At 36.1% G+C, this 18,175-nt stretch overlaps 2 protein-coding genes and 1 non-coding gene across 3 annotated transcripts; 2 read left to right on the forward strand and 1 right to left on the reverse strand.

Annotated features, from left to right (window-relative positions):
• Positions 1–1,159: 1,159 nt before the first annotated feature.
• TRNAF-GAA lies at positions 1,160–1,232 on the reverse strand. Its single transcript has one exon. It is a non-coding gene; the product is annotated as a tRNA-Phe (tRNA).
• A 1,958-nt stretch (positions 1,233–3,190) lies between these two features.
• On the forward strand, positions 3,191–7,502 carry LOC121268243 (L-ascorbate oxidase homolog). The gene is made up of 8 exons (XM_041172419.1): positions 3,191–3,494; positions 3,676–3,785; positions 5,013–5,283; positions 5,406–5,508; positions 5,623–5,968; positions 6,447–6,812; positions 6,892–6,970; positions 7,054–7,502. Exons 1-8 carry the CDS (start codon positions 3,354–3,356, stop codon positions 7,273–7,275), a joined length of 1,638 nt encoding a protein of 545 aa, XP_041028353.1. The 5' UTR covers positions 3,191–3,353; the 3' UTR covers positions 7,276–7,502.
• A 5,665-nt stretch (positions 7,503–13,167) lies between these two features.
• LOC121268271 (putative Myb family transcription factor At1g14600) lies at positions 13,168–17,799 on the forward strand. The gene is made up of 6 exons (XM_041172459.1): positions 13,168–13,473; positions 13,641–13,717; positions 13,824–13,860; positions 14,968–15,184; positions 16,934–17,078; positions 17,202–17,799. Exons 1-6 carry the CDS (start codon positions 13,236–13,238, stop codon positions 17,415–17,417), a joined length of 930 nt encoding a protein of 309 aa, XP_041028393.1. The 5' UTR covers positions 13,168–13,235; the 3' UTR covers positions 17,418–17,799.
• The last annotated feature ends 376 nt before the right edge of the window (positions 17,800–18,175 follow it).

The raw sequence follows: 18,175 nt of genomic DNA on the forward strand, positions 1-18,175 counted from the left end.
CAATGGAGTCAATGAATGCACCAGTAATACAGCATTGCCGATTATCAAAATGTATATTGATCATTCCCTTGAGAAACGTTTTGTGTCTGCGAAGGAGGGAGGGAGGGCATGGGATTATTTGGCCAGGTTATATGTGCAACACACTTGATTAGTAGTGTTTGGATGACTAGAAAATATAAGAGAAAATGCAAGAAAATAAGACAAATTCGAGGTCGACCTAGCCACCAAGAAAAATAGAGAAAAGAGAATAAGAAAATATTTTCATTAATGATTCTGGATATCCTCACAAGTTTCTCATTCTACTACATATATCACTTCTCTCTTGGGCCACAGGCCACTTACTCCAACTGTAACATAAAGCCATAATTAAAATATAACCAACAATAAATGGGCTATGTCCCGACCCAACAAGACTCATGCAAATAAACTCAACTAATAAAATTTTATTACTTAACCCAAGCCTACTATGACTTTGGTCCTTCCTATCTCTATTGCAGACGTGTGACAATATGCCCATGAAAATGAGTCCAATTTAGCTAAGAAATTTCGTCTGGAGATGGAGATTCAGGCTGTGAAACAAAGCGGTTTCCCCCATAACAGTATTGTTTTGTTTTATGCAATGTCATGTGCAGATTCTGTCTGTCATTCCTGTGATGCTTGGCTCCTCTTTGTATGTAGCTTGGGTTTGCTTCAAAGGTTAGGCCAAGTGATTTATAACGATTGTTCCTGCACTGCTTCGAACATACTATAGCGACACTGTTTTACCACTGAAACCCAAAGTCTGCTTTCTCATCCTCAGCTGCAACTGTCGTAGTTTGAAAGTTGTGATCTTTGATCAAGAGAAAACACATCAAAAGATAACTTGGGTGACCAGGCTTGAACTCTGGGAAACACTCGCTTCTGTTCACTGTTCAAACGAAATGGCCAAGGGTTGAACAAAACGAAGATAGATTTGATTGGAAACCAAAAAAAAAAAAAAAAAAAAAAAAAACAAAGAGATTCTCAGATATATATTTTGGCACAATCGAGCTACCTACCGAACGGAAGAACCGCCGCAATATGAAGAAGTGACAGAAGCAGTGGCTTTGGGTTGCAGAGACACAGGAACATACAACGGGAGTACAAAGAAAAAGGAAAATTCTACGCAAAAGACGCAAAATGCGGTGAGCGTGGATCGAACACGCGACCTTCAGATCTTCAGTCTGACGCTCTCCCAACTGAGCTATCCCCGCTATTGGACAACTGCACCATACTAAATAGGTTGTTAGTTAAGACAAAACTTGTATCTTTTCGTAATGATATATATACAAATTCATGTAACATTGCTCATTATGGACAAAAAGAGGAAGTCCTTTTCCCCATGCCTGTAATTCACATGCATCTTTGGTTTACAGACAAATTAATCGGACAAAGAAAGGGCCCTCTCAGCTTGCATCGGAGAAACTTACGCATGTTTTATGCTATGTGAATAGTACAAATAGCGAGTCACTAAAACGTCTCGAATGTGCATACTAGTACAAATGAGTTTTTATTTATTTATTTATTTTTTTTGTTAAATATTTTTTAAACATCATTAATCATTAAAAAAATAAAAATATACGAGTGAGCATATTTAATAATCTTATTATCATTTTCCTTAAAATAATACATATCTGCTCTCTAGCATGACACAAGTTCATAAGGAAGAGAAGAAGATAAAAAGGAAATATTGAAGGAAGGAACATAGACATAGTTAGGACTTAGACGGATCCAAAAAAGTAATGCGAAGAGTGTGACTATACTCATGTTTGGAAATGACTAAGGGTGCTAGAATTCTAGAGAATATGATATTTCTATATATATATATATATATATATATATATTTTTTTTTTTCTCATGAAGTGTGTGGAGGGACAAAATACCATAACTCATAGTTGGGCCTAGCCCACCACTAAAGATAAAAAGACAAATAAGAAAGAGACAATGAGGGACATGAGAGCATATAAGTGTCAGAGGGGTCAAAGGGAAAGTAGGAAGAGTAGGGAAGCTGACACACGCAAGGGAGACCAGCACCTCATGGCAGGCTAGCATATACAGTGAAGGGTCGGACACGCAACCACCAACAGTTATAAGAAGATGATCATATAAAAGGGGATGCCCAAATAACTTCAACTGGGGTGGGATTAGATCATCATCTTCTTCAGCAAACCTCTCGAAGAAGATAACATCTCCAACAGGAAGAGCTCCAACCTTTTTTGTACAAAGGGATATAAGGGACCATGAGATTGTAAATAAATATATTATAATAGAAACTCTTTTCTCCAAACCTTATGGATGTAGGCCAATTACCAAACCACGTAAATTTTGGTGTCTATCTCTTTTTACTTTCTTTGCACTTATTTTCCATTCACCACCATGGACGTACACATCACCATCATACAACTGCACCAAAACATTACTAGGGACTCCAAACAACACCGATTGAGGCTTAGTTGACTCAATGGGTAGGGAATGAATCTTTCTCTCTCTGTGGTCTGTTGTGCAATTTTTCAGTATCAATAAAGTGTATGATTATTCAATACAAAATGTTTAAAAACTCAATATAAATAACAAAACATAAAAAGTTGATATTAGTTTTATTTTTTCTTTCATTTTCCAAGATATAAATAGTATATAATGTATAAATATTCTTATGTCTAACAAAATAAAACCTGTTCATTACAAATCAAATCATTTTTAATGTTTCAAATAAATACAAACTAAGTAGTTAAAGAAAAATCGAATGCACGTTTAACCATTTAAAAAACACATTCCTAAAGGTGATGGAAATGTGGAAAAGGAACAAAATTAACGTTATGACCTCATCCTCCTTTTTATTTATTTATTATTTATTTTTGAGAACTTTGACCTTATGGACTTGTGGCTGCGAGTCTAGGACTAGATTAGAGTCGTATAATCGAAAGTCCTTAATTAATCAATGAATAAAACTATATATTTATTTTTTTAGGTAGCAATAGGACTATAAATGTCCACCGAATTTTACTGATAGCAGCAAGTGGGAAGAAAGGATAGGATGGGGGGGAGAATCTCTGCATTAATCTCACTCGCCTCCGAGGACAACCCTACAGCCTGCACGTGAAAGGAGTTAGATCTGACAGCTCACAAGCCCATCTTGCTCTGCTCTTTTGCTTATAAAAAAAAAAAAAAAAAAAACTACAAAACTGAGCTCTGCTCAAGGAGAGCACAACCAAACAAAAAGTTGAGAAAGTGCTAGATATATACAGAGAGAGAGAGTTCTAGTCTGATTTGGAGTGAGTCACTGAGTACTGGGAGACCCAGAAAGCTCCATCTGATTAGAAACAGAAACAAGAACAATGAGGGAATGCAGGGTCCTTCGTTTTCTCACTGCTTTGGTTCTTGTTTCTGTTCATGGCGTTAATGGTGAAGACCCGTATAGATTCCTCACGTGGAAAGTCACCTACGGTGATATCTACCCTCTTGGAGTTAAGCAACAGGTGCTTGAACTTGTTCATTTTACTTGCTCTGCCTTTGCAACTCTGTTTCTTTGCTTGGCTGCTCTTTGCAAAATGCTTTTCTTTTCTTGTTTGGAAGCAAGGAAAGGTGCTCTCTCTCTCTCTCTCTCTCTCTCTCTCTCGGTATTTTTGGGTTGCGTGGTGATAGAGAGAAATGTTGCAGGGAATATTGATAAATGGGCAATTCCCAGGACCTCAGATCGACGCTGTTACGAATGATAACTTGGTCATCAATGTGTTCAACTACCTGAGGGAGCCATTCCTCATCTCATGGTAAAATGCGTCGAATTTCCGTTAGCATTACTTTATGTTCTTTAGATCTGGGAAAATGCAAGAAAATGAAAACGGAGAGCAAAATTTTTAAGCGTATTATTTTATCAGTAACCCAGTAAGGAGCTAAGCTTCCACTAATAGCAGTTTAGAGTCGTATCCTTCTTTCTTAAAATACTGGATAATCTCTCGCCAACATACACTCTAGTGAAAGTAAATTTGGGGAACTTTTGGGGCTCCTTTGGAGAGTGTTTTTTGTACAAGAATGAATCTAAGAAAAGTATGTTTTGCCTTTACAGTCTCTTTTGTCGGGCTGGGTCTTGTTAAGTCACATCTAACATATACCTTTTCAAATGGTTGGATCTTATGTTCTGAGTCAACACACCTCTCCTCTCAGGACTCTCTCATCGATTGGCTATTTAAAATCTATGATATTAAAAAATTGCCCTTTTAGCAGCTGGCATCATATGACTAATTTCTATTTCCACATGCAAGGTCTGTGCATGCCGACATCTACTTTGCGTTACTTTATTAATTACAATGGTTTGGTGCTTATGTTTCAGAGTAAAATGGATAAACTAGAGTTGATTCATAACCCTTCTAAGATCAGGTCAACATCTGGTCTTCAATCTTGGCCGATTTACTAAATGGGTTATTCCGGAGTGTCATGGGTGCATTATGATATGGATGGTTTAGCATCATTAATTAAGCTCCTTTATTACTCGCAGTCAGATAGCCCAGATCTATTATTTAATGAGAATATTTACGGATTAGAAGGGACATGTTTCTTAGTTACCTAACAAAGGAAAAAGGAAAAAAAAAAACAAAAAAAAAAGAGACATCTTTATCAGTTAGATGTGTCAATTTTTTGCTTCTGGGAAAGCTTCATAGTCTTTCCGGTTGCAGAGGTGTGGTAGCCTCCACGCTGAAAGTGATTAAACGAATTTAAACTTGTAAGGAAACCATGACACGCTTATCTTCTGACTCATGGATTTGTTGTATATGGTAATGTGTAAAAAGTTCCCCTCACCTTTAAGCAGGATAATTATCCGCTCGAATAATTTCTCAAGGCCACTTTATTTTGGTAAACTTGCATTGAAGATCTCAGCCAAGATGGCATATGAGCCATTTCTTTTCAGCAGTTGATTGTGTGCACATTTGTGACCGCTGATATGGTTGCTGAGCAACTGATATTGAGTTTGTCTACTTTGTGTTATCGTTTAAAAACAGGAACGGCATACAGCAGAGGAGGAACTCATGGCAAGATGGAGTGTATGGCACTAACTGTCCAATCCGACCAGGAAAGAATTTCACTTATATTCTCCAAGTGAAGGACCAGATTGGTAGCTATTTCTACTTCCCATCATTTGGATTTCAAAAAGCTGCTGGGGGCTTCGGTGGCTTCAGAATTTGGAGCCGCCCGGGGATTCCTGTTCCTTTCCCTTCTCCTGCTGGGGACTTCACCCTACTGGCTGGGGACTGGTTCAAGACAAACCACTATGTAAGTATCTCAACATGGGCATGTTCAGGGGAAAGAGAACAGAACCTTGATGTTATCCCACTTTCTTGTTTTACATATCTTGTAAGCCTTAGTATTTATGGTGGTATCCCTTTGGTTTATAGGTACTGAGACGACTCTTGGACAGCGGTCGCAACCTTCCATTCCCTGATGGGCTTCTCATCAATGGTCGTGGCTGGAATGGTTACACATTTACTGTTGATCAAGGTATCTATCTATTAATGTACTTTTCTGTGTCTCTCTGGCTGCAAATTCTCTTAACCATTGAAACTTATCGTGACTATTGCCCTTGTCCCCATTGCTATACACATTTTTTTTCAGGTAAGACGTATAGGTTCAGGATATCAAATGTGGGGCTTACAACTTCGATCAATTTCAGAATTCAGGGGCACAGTATGAAGCTGGTAGAGGTAGAAGGGTCTCACACGCTCCAAAATACCTACACTTCCCTTGATATTCATCTTGGGCAGTCATATTCTGTCCTTGTCACAGCTGATCAGCCTGTCCAGGATTACTACATTGTAGTTTCTTCACGCTTCACCACTCGGGTATTGACAACAACAGCCATTCTTCACTACAGCTATTCAAGCAAGGGAGTTTCTGGTCCTGTCCCAATTGGGCCTACCACTCAGATTGCTTCATCCGTTAGCCAAGCCAGATCTATTCGGTATGTGCGTGTGTATAATACTTAATTTCTTTCAGAAGCTAACTTTTCTGGCTTCATTTTCAATGACTTGTAAAGCCAAAATCGTCTTCTTGCAGTCCTGAAAAACTTCTGGATTTCTGTTTTTTCCAAATGTACTACAATTAATAAGAAGGAACCACGCTACAAATTAACATTACGATCATTCTGTCCAAGCTTATTTTTCTAACATGCCAAAAGCTCCATCAATAGTCTGGACATACGTCAGTCAACTCCAAACATATTAGGGACCATATACCACACCATCCTCTTGCCGAACTACCATATTTCCTATCAATCCCCTGTTGCCAGAAAAGGCTCAGCTCCTATAACCAAGCTTCATTTCCTCCCATAACATTCTTTCTATAAAAAATGTTGCAGCAGAATATTGCCTGCCGTGCATATTTTGATGCTAGTGTTTGATTATTTGACATATATACGTATGTTAATTGTTTCTGCTCAGTTGGAACCTGACTGCAAGTGGGCCGAGACCCAATCCCCAAGGCTCTTATCACTATGGAATGATCAAAACTAGCCGCACAATCATGCTTGCGAACTCTGCTCCTTATATTAATGGCAAGCAGAGATATGCAGTAAATAGCGTCTCATTTGTCCCGGCAGACACCCCACTAAAACTTGCTGACTACTTCAAGATCCCTGGAGTTTTTAGTGTTGGAACCATTTCTAGTTTTCCCACCGGGGGAAATGCCTACCTCCAGACCTCTGTTATGGGTGCTAATTTCCGAGAATATGTTGAGATTGTGTTCCAAAATTGGGAAGACACTGTGCAGTCATGGCATATTGATGGCTATTCTTTCTTTGTCATGGGGTAAGCATCTCTTTCTCTCAGTAGTAATTATATACTTGCCAAAGTATGTCAATATATTGGCAATTTGTTGGATGATCAGGATGGATGGAGGGCAATGGACACCTGCAAGTAGAACACGCTACAATTTGAGAGACACTGTTGCCCGTTACACCATTCAGGTATAACAAAAGTTTGTACTTTTGAGGGAAATTTCATAGTACTCATTTACTGTCGTGTGGATGTGCATGATTTTTGAATGCAGGTGTATCCTAGAGCATGGACTGCAATATACATGGCTTTGGACAACGTGGGAATGTGGAACATAAGATCCGAGAACTGGGCTAGGCAGTACTTGGGTCAGCAGTTCTATCTCCGGGTCTTCTCCCCTTCAAACTCTTGGAGAGATGAAAATCCAATCCCAAAGAATGCTCTTCTTTGTGGTCGGGCAAGAGGTCGCCGCACACGACCTCTTCGAGTCAACTAGACATAAACTACTGTCTGTCTGGAGAGGATCGTGATGACATGATTCTTGGTGGGAGAAGTAGACTGTTCTTTGCGGTAAATCAATGCAAGAGCTCAACTTGAGCTCTGAATTTTTTTGTAGAATTTACTCGGTGTCTCCACCGCTCTTCTGAACAGTGAACACCATTATTATTTGGATTCAGAACCTTGTTGTTGGGAAGAATAATATCTGGTTGAATCTATTCAGTATGACCATGATTAAAACACAAAAAAAAAAAAAAAAAGGCTGCCTCCGTTACTGCCCCAAAGCTTTGATAGATCCCTTTGTGTTCTTTAAAAATGCACTTCATAAATCATGAAAGGATTCCAAATATAAATATTTTTTGGGAAAAGTGTGCCAAAAAATAAATTATAAATTAGATTTATATGTTTCAAGTGAAGATTTAGTTATTTATTCAGTTATATTCTTTGATATTTGGTTTCAAGATGATCTCCAATGTTTAATATTCTTTGATATTAAATACCCAAAAATTCTACCGCAGAAAAACGTTAAACAAAGGAGATTGCACGATGCACATTGAAGGTGTGATCTGCATTAGTAAGAAATAATACCACGGGGCCCACCACTTAGTAAAAAAATAATTGTATTTATACTGTTAGGGTAAAATGAGCTACAGTGTAAACGACCGGTTTGGATTAAGAGTTATTCCGTAACTTCTAATCTAATCTCATCGTATCATTATAATTTTTTTAAATTTATATATAAATTATAATAAATAGTTTAATTTTTTTTAAATATTAAAATATTAAAAATATTTTAATAATATTTTATTTAACTTTTAACTTTTATTAAAACCTTAAGCCTGTTCTCAAATATAAATATTTGTTGCAAGTCTATGGCCCTTCATGGCCTTCAACTCTCTCTCTCCCAGTGCAGTCAATAGCCCCTGCCAGCCCACTAAAAAAAAATCAACCCTACAACATATTTCATCTCTTTTTAATTAGATGTAAAATATTATTTTATTTGTCAAATAAAGTTAATTCATATTATCTAATTAATACTCTTATTTTAACACATAAATCTCTTTTAATCTAAGATATTTAAGAGTATTAATACTGTATAATTGACCATTTATCAATAAGATAACCCCAAGATCATTTTTCTTAGAGGAAACTCCATGGTAACCATTGAAGAGAGCTTGATTAGCGAGGATGGAGATATTCAATCAAACTCCATTTGTAGTGAATTTACATCCTAGACCTGTGGATGTCGGTCTTGGTGTTGAACTACGTAACTATTGATCTTCTTTATTTCCTGCCATCTTTTTTATTATTAAGCAAGTCGTGAACGAACATCTCAAGCACACTACTATCAACAATAATAGCGTGAAAGTAATTAAAGAGTCATTTAATCATACTGCTGAAACTAGAAAATGCATCAATATATCCTTTTGTATATGTTTGTTCATTTGAAATTTTAAAACCAAATTAAGTAGTTTAGTTTTGGTGGTATGCTCTCTCCAGATCTAAGATTTGAATCTTTTTGAGTATAAACAATTCCTAATGAAATTATCTGATGAATTATCTGACGTGCATTTGCAGAAAATTGATCCTTACCAATAGCCTGTACACTCCCAAAATTAGTCAATGTTCTCGAACATTAGATGCCAATAAAAAAAAAGCTAATACCATCGTCATCCCTTGAAAATCTGTATTGTTATCACTACTAATATCATAGGTATAGATCACCAAGGCCATTTTCGACGTCTCGTTTTTGTTACCAAAATCATTTCAGATTTATGTTTCTCTTTAACATTGCTGGTGGAATTTCATATATATTTTCTACATTGTATCATGAAAAGTGTGATATATCATACATGCTGTCGGCCACCGACCCATCTACCAATTTTCCTACCGATCGGTAGAAAATTACACAGAAAATTACCAATAAAAAAAATACACTATTCGATAGTGCATTTTTTTTTTCAAATATTTTTTAAGCATTTTAAACATTTTTAAAAATTAAAAAAAAAATACAAACTCATTAAAATTAACTATTAAGTAAAAATAAATAAATAAATAATTCAGTATAAATTGTCGGTGGTTCTACAATTTCTCATCATATGTATATATATACATGAATAATTTATTTATTTGAAGAGTAATGCTACATACAGTCATGGAGTGCGCAAGTTCCGTACAGTCATTTTAAAAAAGAGTGGAGTCCACTATTAAAAAATTAAATTTTTTTTTTCATGTGGATCCAGTATTTATTCATTTTTTTCAAAGTGATTAAACGTTGCTTGTACAATTACGACTACAATTATCATTTCTTTTATTTGAAAATCTTTACTCATATACCATTCAGGTAGTATAATTTGATTTGAAACATAAAATTTAAAATCTTATAAATTAAATTATGATATGTGAATATTGTGTATTAATACACGTTCACTTTCAAAATATGAAGTTAGACGATTGAAGAAAGTGTTGTGATCTTTTCACAAATCTAAATTATCAGGTATTCTAGATTTTTTCCTATAACTTATTTATATCTATATTGGTTTCATAGGTTATATTTAACATTGTCAATTTCTCATGCAGCACTTAAGTTGTATCAATGCACAAAATAGAACGTCTTTGACAATCCACCATCGCGCCGGTTCAAGGTCGTTTCAATGCCTTGCCGGTAATTACTTATTAAAATTCAATCATTTTTATTATATTCTTTATTTAAATACTAACATATTTTTTAAAATTACTATTATGGGTTTGTTAGAAAAGTGATGATCTTGAAAATTTCTCCCTCATTCATGTCTATGTTGCTACTCACATTGATGTGCATAGCGAGCAGATTGATCATATTGCTAAAGATAATTATGTAAGTGAGGTCGTTTTGTGTGAATAAATTCTGCTAACATTTGAATGGATATTATTTTTTCTTACTATTTCTTTGAATATGTTACTTATTATGTGCTTTCTTCCTAATTGTAGGAAAAAATAATTGAGATGCAGTTAGCCTCTTAAGAATCTTCTTCTAGTGACATGAACATATTTACATAGGTCCTCGGGACCAAGTTTGGTTTGGTAAGAGGTTTGGGATGGTTCATCCTTCACGACCTTGACTTCAGAAATTAATAATTTTACCAAGGATTTGGACGCCGCACGCTAGGAAATTGAGTGGATGAAGTTGAGACAGCAGGAGTTGGTGGCTTTCTTATCGCTACAGTCCAATCTAGAGATGCGTTTGCATGAGCGACAAAAAGACCAGGAGGAAAGAATACGCATTGATGTTAAAGAACAAGTATAGAGGGAGATGCTGGTCTAGATGAAACGTGTTATGAGAGGGAGATGCTGGTCTAGATGAAACGTGTTATGTCATTGCAGTAGGATCGCGATGGGGGATGAAAGAAGAAGAAATAAACCCTATCATTGTTCAAAACTTTTGTTGTCTAATTTTGTAACTCTCTAAAACATTTTCATAAGATGATACTATTTGTGGTGTAATATGATACAATTTTTATGCTTTTTAATTTTATGAAATTATTAGTTCTGATCAGTACGTTCGAATGTAAATAAAGAACGTTCGAACATAGCTTTGCATTCGAATTAATGTTCAAATATAATTACACAGACGTGCGATATACATGTTTGAACATATATACTCCACAAACGTTCGAACTTATTTTGTTACGATCAAACGAATATTTCTTAATGTTCAAATGTATTTATTAACCATCCGAACGTTTAATCTTTGACGTTCGAACAATTACCCAATAACGTGCGAATGTAAAATTCAAATGCCACATCACAAATGTTTGAATGTAAAAATCAAACGTTCGAATAAAAAATATCAAACGTTAAATATTTATCATTCGAATGCTAATTGATTAGGCAAATGTCCGAATATTATTTGATATGTTTGAACGTACTTTCTGTGATAGAATTCGATTTTCACAAAATTTCTTCACGTTCGAACGTTGTATCTCACGTCAGACTTCCAACCATCATAAAAAAAACTTTTAGTGACGGTCATACAATAAACCGTCATAAATATTTTCTATAACACCTTTTTGGTGATTGTTTCAAACCGTCACAAAAAAATTTTTGTGATAATTTTCTTATTTTTTGTGACGATTTTATCCGTCACATGAATAAATGAAATCTGTTCAAGTGTATATTATTAGCCCTAGCTTACGATATCACAGAACACTTGCCCATGCTTCTGGCATTCCTTCTAGAGAATATTCCCCCAATTCGAAACCGCCCCCCCTCTCTCTCTCTTCTACTTCTGTCAGCAAAGGATGCAATATGGCCATGGAAGGCCACGCCCCGACATGCAAGTTTGGCTTTCTCCAGATCACTAACTTCGATTGCGTGCAACCAGATATAACATATGTGCTTATAACTACGTATGTACACGGCCACCAATGGCAGATCCCCGTGACGCTTCGAATGCTGACGTGTCCCCGTGAGAAGGAAGCCCGACATGCGAAGCATGTCTACGTGGCAACTCGTGTTGTCGACTGATCGAGTGGTGATCTTCATGTGGTCGATGAGATTAATGTGAACGTATATGTTTTGAGTAGAAAGTCTATGATCTAGACTTGGAGGTGCTTTTGTTCCGTGGAATCAGCTGGAGAGCTTTGAATTTATAGGGGTCTAATTTGGTATATTTCCTTCAAGACATTCATTGCTTATGTCATTTCAATGCTTTTAACGTCTGACTTTTTGTCTCCTTTCGGGTGAATGCATGCTATCTTTAATTTAATTCTTTTCTTGTAACGTTTGCAAGTTTATTCATGATTTTGGTCAATTCTGAGAATTTGAACTTAAAACATTCATTGATCCCACGTATGACTAGAGGAAGCTTTCACTTGTTAGCTGCTAGGCACGTATACAATATTGTAAACGTGGTTACTACTAATTTAAGTCCTACGTACTGTTCATCATGTACATATATTAGGTAAATGTATTTGAGTAAATGATTACGAAAACCTAATCTTTTGACCATTCTTTCGCATGCAGATATCACAAAAATAATGCATGCATGTGGTTAATATCATGGCATGGATTTATAAAAATTCTTGTCTCATGTATGAATGATAATCTTTAGATCATGAACGATCTTTCATCTCATCGATCTTTTTTTTTTTTTTTTTTTTTATCCTTTTATTTGTACCAAAAGTGGAGTTAATAGCTAGGCACGCAAATACATGACTAATCCAGTACTTTATTAAGAGTGTTGATCGATGCATATAATATTTTTTAATAATATTTTTTAATTCTATTAATATAATTGATCAAAATAATTATTTTATATTAAAAAATAACGTAATCAATCATATTAATAAAATATATAAAAAATTCGTAAAAATACCGTATATAAAATTAATTTTGCTTAATTAATCAACGAGAAAAAGCTAGTTCGCCTGCTGGAGTAGTACTACTGATCATGTTTATCATGTAGGTTAATACCGCGTAGAGCTCACGGATTCTTTCCAATATTTTCCTTTTTATATTTCTTAATTTATGTTTTTGCTGGATACTAGTCGGCCAGCTAAATAATTATTATTTTTTTCTGATTTTAAGGTCAAAGAATGTCTAAGAAAAGACCAAATTGAACATTAGAATGTCTTGAAAAAATGGTATCATCAAGATTTTTTTTTAGCTGAAACTGAACTGCTTTTTCAGTTTCACTGGCCTTTCACTTTCACCCAATCATGAAGACATTTTTGAACCCAAAACCTAGCCTGAAATTGCGTGTCCAATTTTTTTCTCTTCTCCAATCGAAACTCCAAAGGACTAAACTGACCCTCTGATCAGACTGAGCTAAGGAAAAGCTGCACATAAGACCAAAACTATGTAACAGAGTCACTAATATTTATTCTCTTCTAGCTCGTTGCATCCCAGATCACCAATCCTCTCTCTCTCTCTCTCTCTCTCTCTCTCTCTCTCTCAGCTCTCAAGAAGAAGCCATATATGAATATCAGCTCTCTTAAACGGTCTCCATCATCTTCTTTGGACAATGAAGATTGCCCCTCACAGCCATCTCATATGAGGGTTTCTAGGCCACGAATGGACGACAAGCTTCCAGAGAGAGGCTTGAAGTCCCCTGCAGTTAGGCCTTATGTTCGATCGAAAATGCCTCGGCTTCGGTGGACGCCTGATCTTCATCACTGCTTCGTGCATGCCATTCAACGGCTTGGAGGAGAAGACAGTAAGCCATGTTTTGTGTATATATATAATTTCGACCCTCTCTCACCTTAATTAATCCTCTTATTAGAAAAAAGGAAAAAAAGAAAAGAAAATAATGTCATGCTTTACTCTTAACGTACAATTAAAATAATCATGATACGCTTATTATTTTCTTCTTCAATTATTTAGGAGCTACTCCAAAGATGGTTTTACAACTAATGAATGTGAAGGGCCTTACCATATCTCACGTAAAGAGCCATCTTCAGGTTTTGATATCAAACCCTCCGTTTAGATCATCAGCTAGCTAGAAATGTATGTGTTCATGTTAATATTTTTGATAATCTTCTAACAATTAGGTTGGCTATTTGACAGATGTATAGGAGTATGAAGCATGAGCAGATGATACAAGGTATTAATATATACATGATGATCATGTAAATCGCGCGCTTACTCACTCATGCGTGCATGCCCCCAATATTGTAGAAAACACATGTATTTATGAGTTTTCTTAATACATGAGTAACACATTATTTTCTTTACCATTAAGCTTCATTGATGAACAATAAAGATCAGTTGGGTAAATCCCATTTCCCATCATGATCGAGGAGTTTTTGGCTCTTCACATCTTTTTTTCCCGTATATTAGCCCTCTATGATTTATTATCTCGGCAAGATCATATACAACAATTGATGGAGAATTAACCATCTGTGATGATGATTAATTTAACTGATGGATGTACGTTTCTCTGTCCATCCGAGAAATAATTAGTTTTCTCATTTCCTAAAAAAATATTGCTTTCACTGCGATAAATTTAATTTTAGAGACAAATTTATTAGGGACGAATTAAATTTCGTCTCTAAAAATTCATATTTGGGATGAAATTTATTTGAGACAATTTAGAGGTGATTTTTTTTTTTTTTTTTAGACGAAAATGGGGTTTTCTCTGGTAGTGTTTGTGCATGCTAACGTCAAGACGTTGTAACGTTCTTAATCTGATAAGATTATTTTCAATCTCTAGCCCTCCTGTATAGTGTGCTTTCAGAATTAAGGATATTGAATTGTGCACAAAAAACCATAGGGGTGTGCGAACTCTGCTCTTTATTTTTCTCAAGCCGGCCATGTCAAAAATCTTGGCGTGTCTTGTGTGGGTGTGGGCTTTTTTTATTTTTTATTTTATGTTGTTGTTTAAGATCCTGGGTGCAACAAGAGCATGAGCATGCTTCTCCTTCTCACATAATTATGCACTTATATTTGACTTTTGGATATCATTAAGTTGGCATCATCATCATCATGTTCATATATAGTATCTTATAATTCTTAGTTTCTGGTTTTACATGATTTTATATATATATATATATATATATCCTTCACAAGAACTTCAACATCTAGATTTCACAGTACAGGATCAGTTGATCAAAAACATATAATTGATATACACATAGATAGGCACATCGATCCATATGCATGGTTACCGCGATCTTTGAAGTACGTGCGTGCGCGGTTGTTGTTGTTGCAGAAGCAGCTACGGCAGCAAAGAAGAATGATAAGGCACAGGGCATTCTACATTCAAATTATAACTTCTTATGCTTGAAACAGAGATATTTCCAACAGAGTGAAAAGTACGCGGCCGTATTAATGATGGATAACAACTCATTCCAGCGCAGGAACAGTACTGGGACTGATCATTGCAATGAAGATCTTACTCCCAATAATACAAGCATGCCAGCCCAATGGTTTGTCTTTATTTTCTTAATTATTTCTTACTCTATATCATGAACTGATTAACTAATGATTGAACTCACAGCATAGGACGGAAACAAGAACTAAATTAGCATACAAATGCTTGAAGAGAGAGAGAGCTTAAAAGATCATTTATTTCGAAAAGGAAAAATCTACTCATAGGCCGGTCTATGATCACACGGCACACGAATTTTTGGCAAACCGGGTCCACTTTTCTTCCTCCGGTCCATCTCAACTCTCCCTCCCCGAAAACATATTTCCCTCTCTCGACCAGAAATCAAGCTTCTCCCTCCCCAAAAACCATTTCCTCTCTCAAGCCTCTCCCTTTGAGATTCACAACCTCTCTCTAGAAAACCATTCCCTCTCTCAAACCATTCCCTCTCTTGACTACCACTACCACGACGAAAACTCGACCCCTCGAGCCAGATGTAGGACGGAGCTCGACCCCCAAACCCATGACAGACTGAGTTTGACCCCCAGAAAAGAGGCGGATCTCGACCGAGAGAGAGAGAGAGAGAGAGAGCGCTTCCTGCCGAAGTTCTTCACAAAGGCGATTTGGGTAATTTTTCTCCTACACCTAGGACATTGTCTGGACAAAGAGCCATAGTTGATGCTTTTTCCATTGTCTGTACTCCTACACCTACGTAAAGTTGTTTCCATTTGTTCTTTGCTGTTGATGGAGTTCTTTTGACAAAATGACCACTTTCTTTGATAAGGTGTCCTCTTTTCCTTATTTTATCATGGAGTTCTTTGCTGTTCTTAGACATATTCGTGAACCATTTCTCCGCAAAGACACATATTTGTGGTAAAGTGTTTATAACGCCTCTCATATACTGGATGTTGAGTGTTATGGTGACCATTATAAATTAGCTTTTCCTCCTAAAATCTTCTTCGTAATCTCATATCTGCTATTAATATTTGGTTGGAGCTGAAACACTAGGAACTTCATTTTTCATTTCATTTGGTTGGAGCTATTAATATTCGTGAAACACTAGAAGCTGAAACACTTGAAGGTGAGATATTGTTCAGTTCAATTTCATTTTTGTTTCTAATAAGCACCTATAAGGAGGGAAAACTGCACGTCATGACTAACCAAATCCCAATTAAGAAGGTGCGATATTGATCAGTTCAATTTCATTTTCGTGGCTAGGTTCTCGTCGGCAGTCCCAGATGGTGGCAAACATGAAATGGCCGCTGTCGGAGGAAGAAGAGGCTGCTGGCGGGGGAAGAAGAATGGCGGAAGAACGTGGGTGTGGGGGAAAATAAATTCGAAAGGGTATAATTTTAGGTTTAATTAAACGAGCGTTTAACATAAAAAATAAAAAATAAAAAAAAAATGCCAGATCACCTTTCGTGTGCCGTATGAGAAAAAGTGGAAGGTGTATAGAACATCCCTTTCGAAAATAACTAGAAGATGCATGAAGACACCGAAAAAAGACACCAAACTAATTAAACATGGGGAAAATTAATATGCTTCGCCAGTACTACTAGTCGAAGCAAGTTGGCTAGTAGATTATCAATTGGATCCCAAGTTGAGAGCATTTCTTCTTTTTCTTCACAATCATCATGATGACATGAATAAGATACTGTACTAGGGTGACTTGGAGCTAGGAGTACTTTTACATGACCCCCACACGTCTTCTTAGAATGAGTAAAAAGAATCAGCTAAGAGTGGGAGATTCTAGTGGTATATAACCTTGGGCATCAATACGAAATTCAGTTTTTGGCTTCTTTTTTTGCAGGGTGGGGAATCAAGAGATCATGCGGATTGGAAGGAAAATGACCGAGCCATCACCAATATCCCAAGAAATAACAAGCAAAGCATGGGAGCAGAAACCAAATTCTTACATCATCTTCAAAGATCTTCTCGAGAGCTGCGCCACTAGAGTACTCTCTCTCTCTCTCTCACAACACAATTATGACAGACACAAAAACAAACGTGTCCGTGTCCGTGTCCGTGTCATACATGATGAGACTAACTATTACCATATTTTTTACGTTTTCATGCAGGGGACAAATGAGCAAAAAAGAGTACTCTTACAAGGTACTGCTGCCGGTTGCCAGAGCAATGATCGAACAAGAGAAACACCCGCAGAGAATATAGACCGAGTGGATGATTATAAAATGTCTTTATCAATGAACTCAATAGGGTCCAGGTCATTGTTGAAGCTGCACAAAAGTGCAGATCATGTCAATGATGTTTCTCTTGAGCTCACCCTTGCTTGAAATTAAATAAGCACATAAACGATATATATATATATATAGACGGTTTTGGGACCTTAAAAATTGGCTCGACCTTCTTTGATAATCCTAGAATTTAGATACCATGCATGATCATAAGTTGAACATGAAGCTTAATTGTAATTGGGTAAGGCGAGCTAGCTAGTTGATCTGGCACTGATCATCATCATGTGCTAATGATGGCCGGCCTGTTGGCCCAGGGGCATGTGAAAGTTGTTCCCATGCATGTAATTTATAACCTCCTTGTGAGGTTTTGAACTTTTGAGTGTAAGGACTAAGACTAAAGGCCGGGCCCGTTGTAATTAGAAATAGAAAAGCTTAACGTACTTTGCACATAAAATATTGTACAGGCATGTAGTGTTTTTCATACGAGGATTGTTATAATCATAAAGAGATTATATAAAAGTAATTTTAAAAATTAACGTGATTTTATGTGATCTATTATATCTATTTTATAATAAAAGTAATTTTACAATCTGACAAACTATATGAAGACACGTTAGTTTGTAGAATTATTTTTGTATAACCTATTTGTGACTAAAGTATTTCTCTTTCTATATTAATACCATCTTTGTTAATATTGGACCATATATATATAGATTCCACATGCATGCAACTGCGTTTTTCAGTTTCAAAATGCGAAGTATTATACGTGCAAAATTGCTAATAGCATTATATATTATTATTATTATTATGATGATGATGATGATGATGCTACAAACTAAGCGCCAGGGATAAAACTA

This window comes from Juglans microcarpa x Juglans regia, chromosome 5S (assembly GCF_004785595.1).
Source record: "Juglans microcarpa x Juglans regia isolate MS1-56 chromosome 5S, Jm3101_v1.0, whole genome shotgun sequence".
Taxonomy (NCBI): Eukaryota; Viridiplantae; Streptophyta; class Magnoliopsida; order Fagales; family Juglandaceae; genus Juglans; species Juglans microcarpa x Juglans regia.

Coding starts and splice junctions, on each gene's coding strand:
- LOC121268243 (XM_041172419.1), top strand. CDS start 3,354: ATGAGGGAATGCAGGGTCCTTCGTTTTCTCACTGCTTTGGTTCTTGTT. Junction 3,495..3,675: donor CTCTTGGAGTTAAGCAACAG/GTGCTTGAACTT, acceptor GAAATGTTGCAG/GGAATATTGATAAATGGGCA. Junction 5,969..6,446: donor AGCCAAGCCAGATCTATTCG/GTATGTGCGTGT, acceptor GTTTCTGCTCAG/TTGGAACCTGACTGCAAGTG.
- LOC121268271 (XM_041172459.1), top strand. CDS start 13,236: ATGAATATCAGCTCTCTTAAACGGTCTCCATCATCTTCTTTGGACAAT. Junction 13,718..13,823: donor ACGTAAAGAGCCATCTTCAG/GTTTTGATATCA, acceptor GCTATTTGACAG/ATGTATAGGAGTATGAAGCA. Junction 17,079..17,201: donor TCGAGAGCTGCGCCACTAGA/GTACTCTCTCTC, acceptor GTTTTCATGCAG/GGGACAAATGAGCAAAAAAG.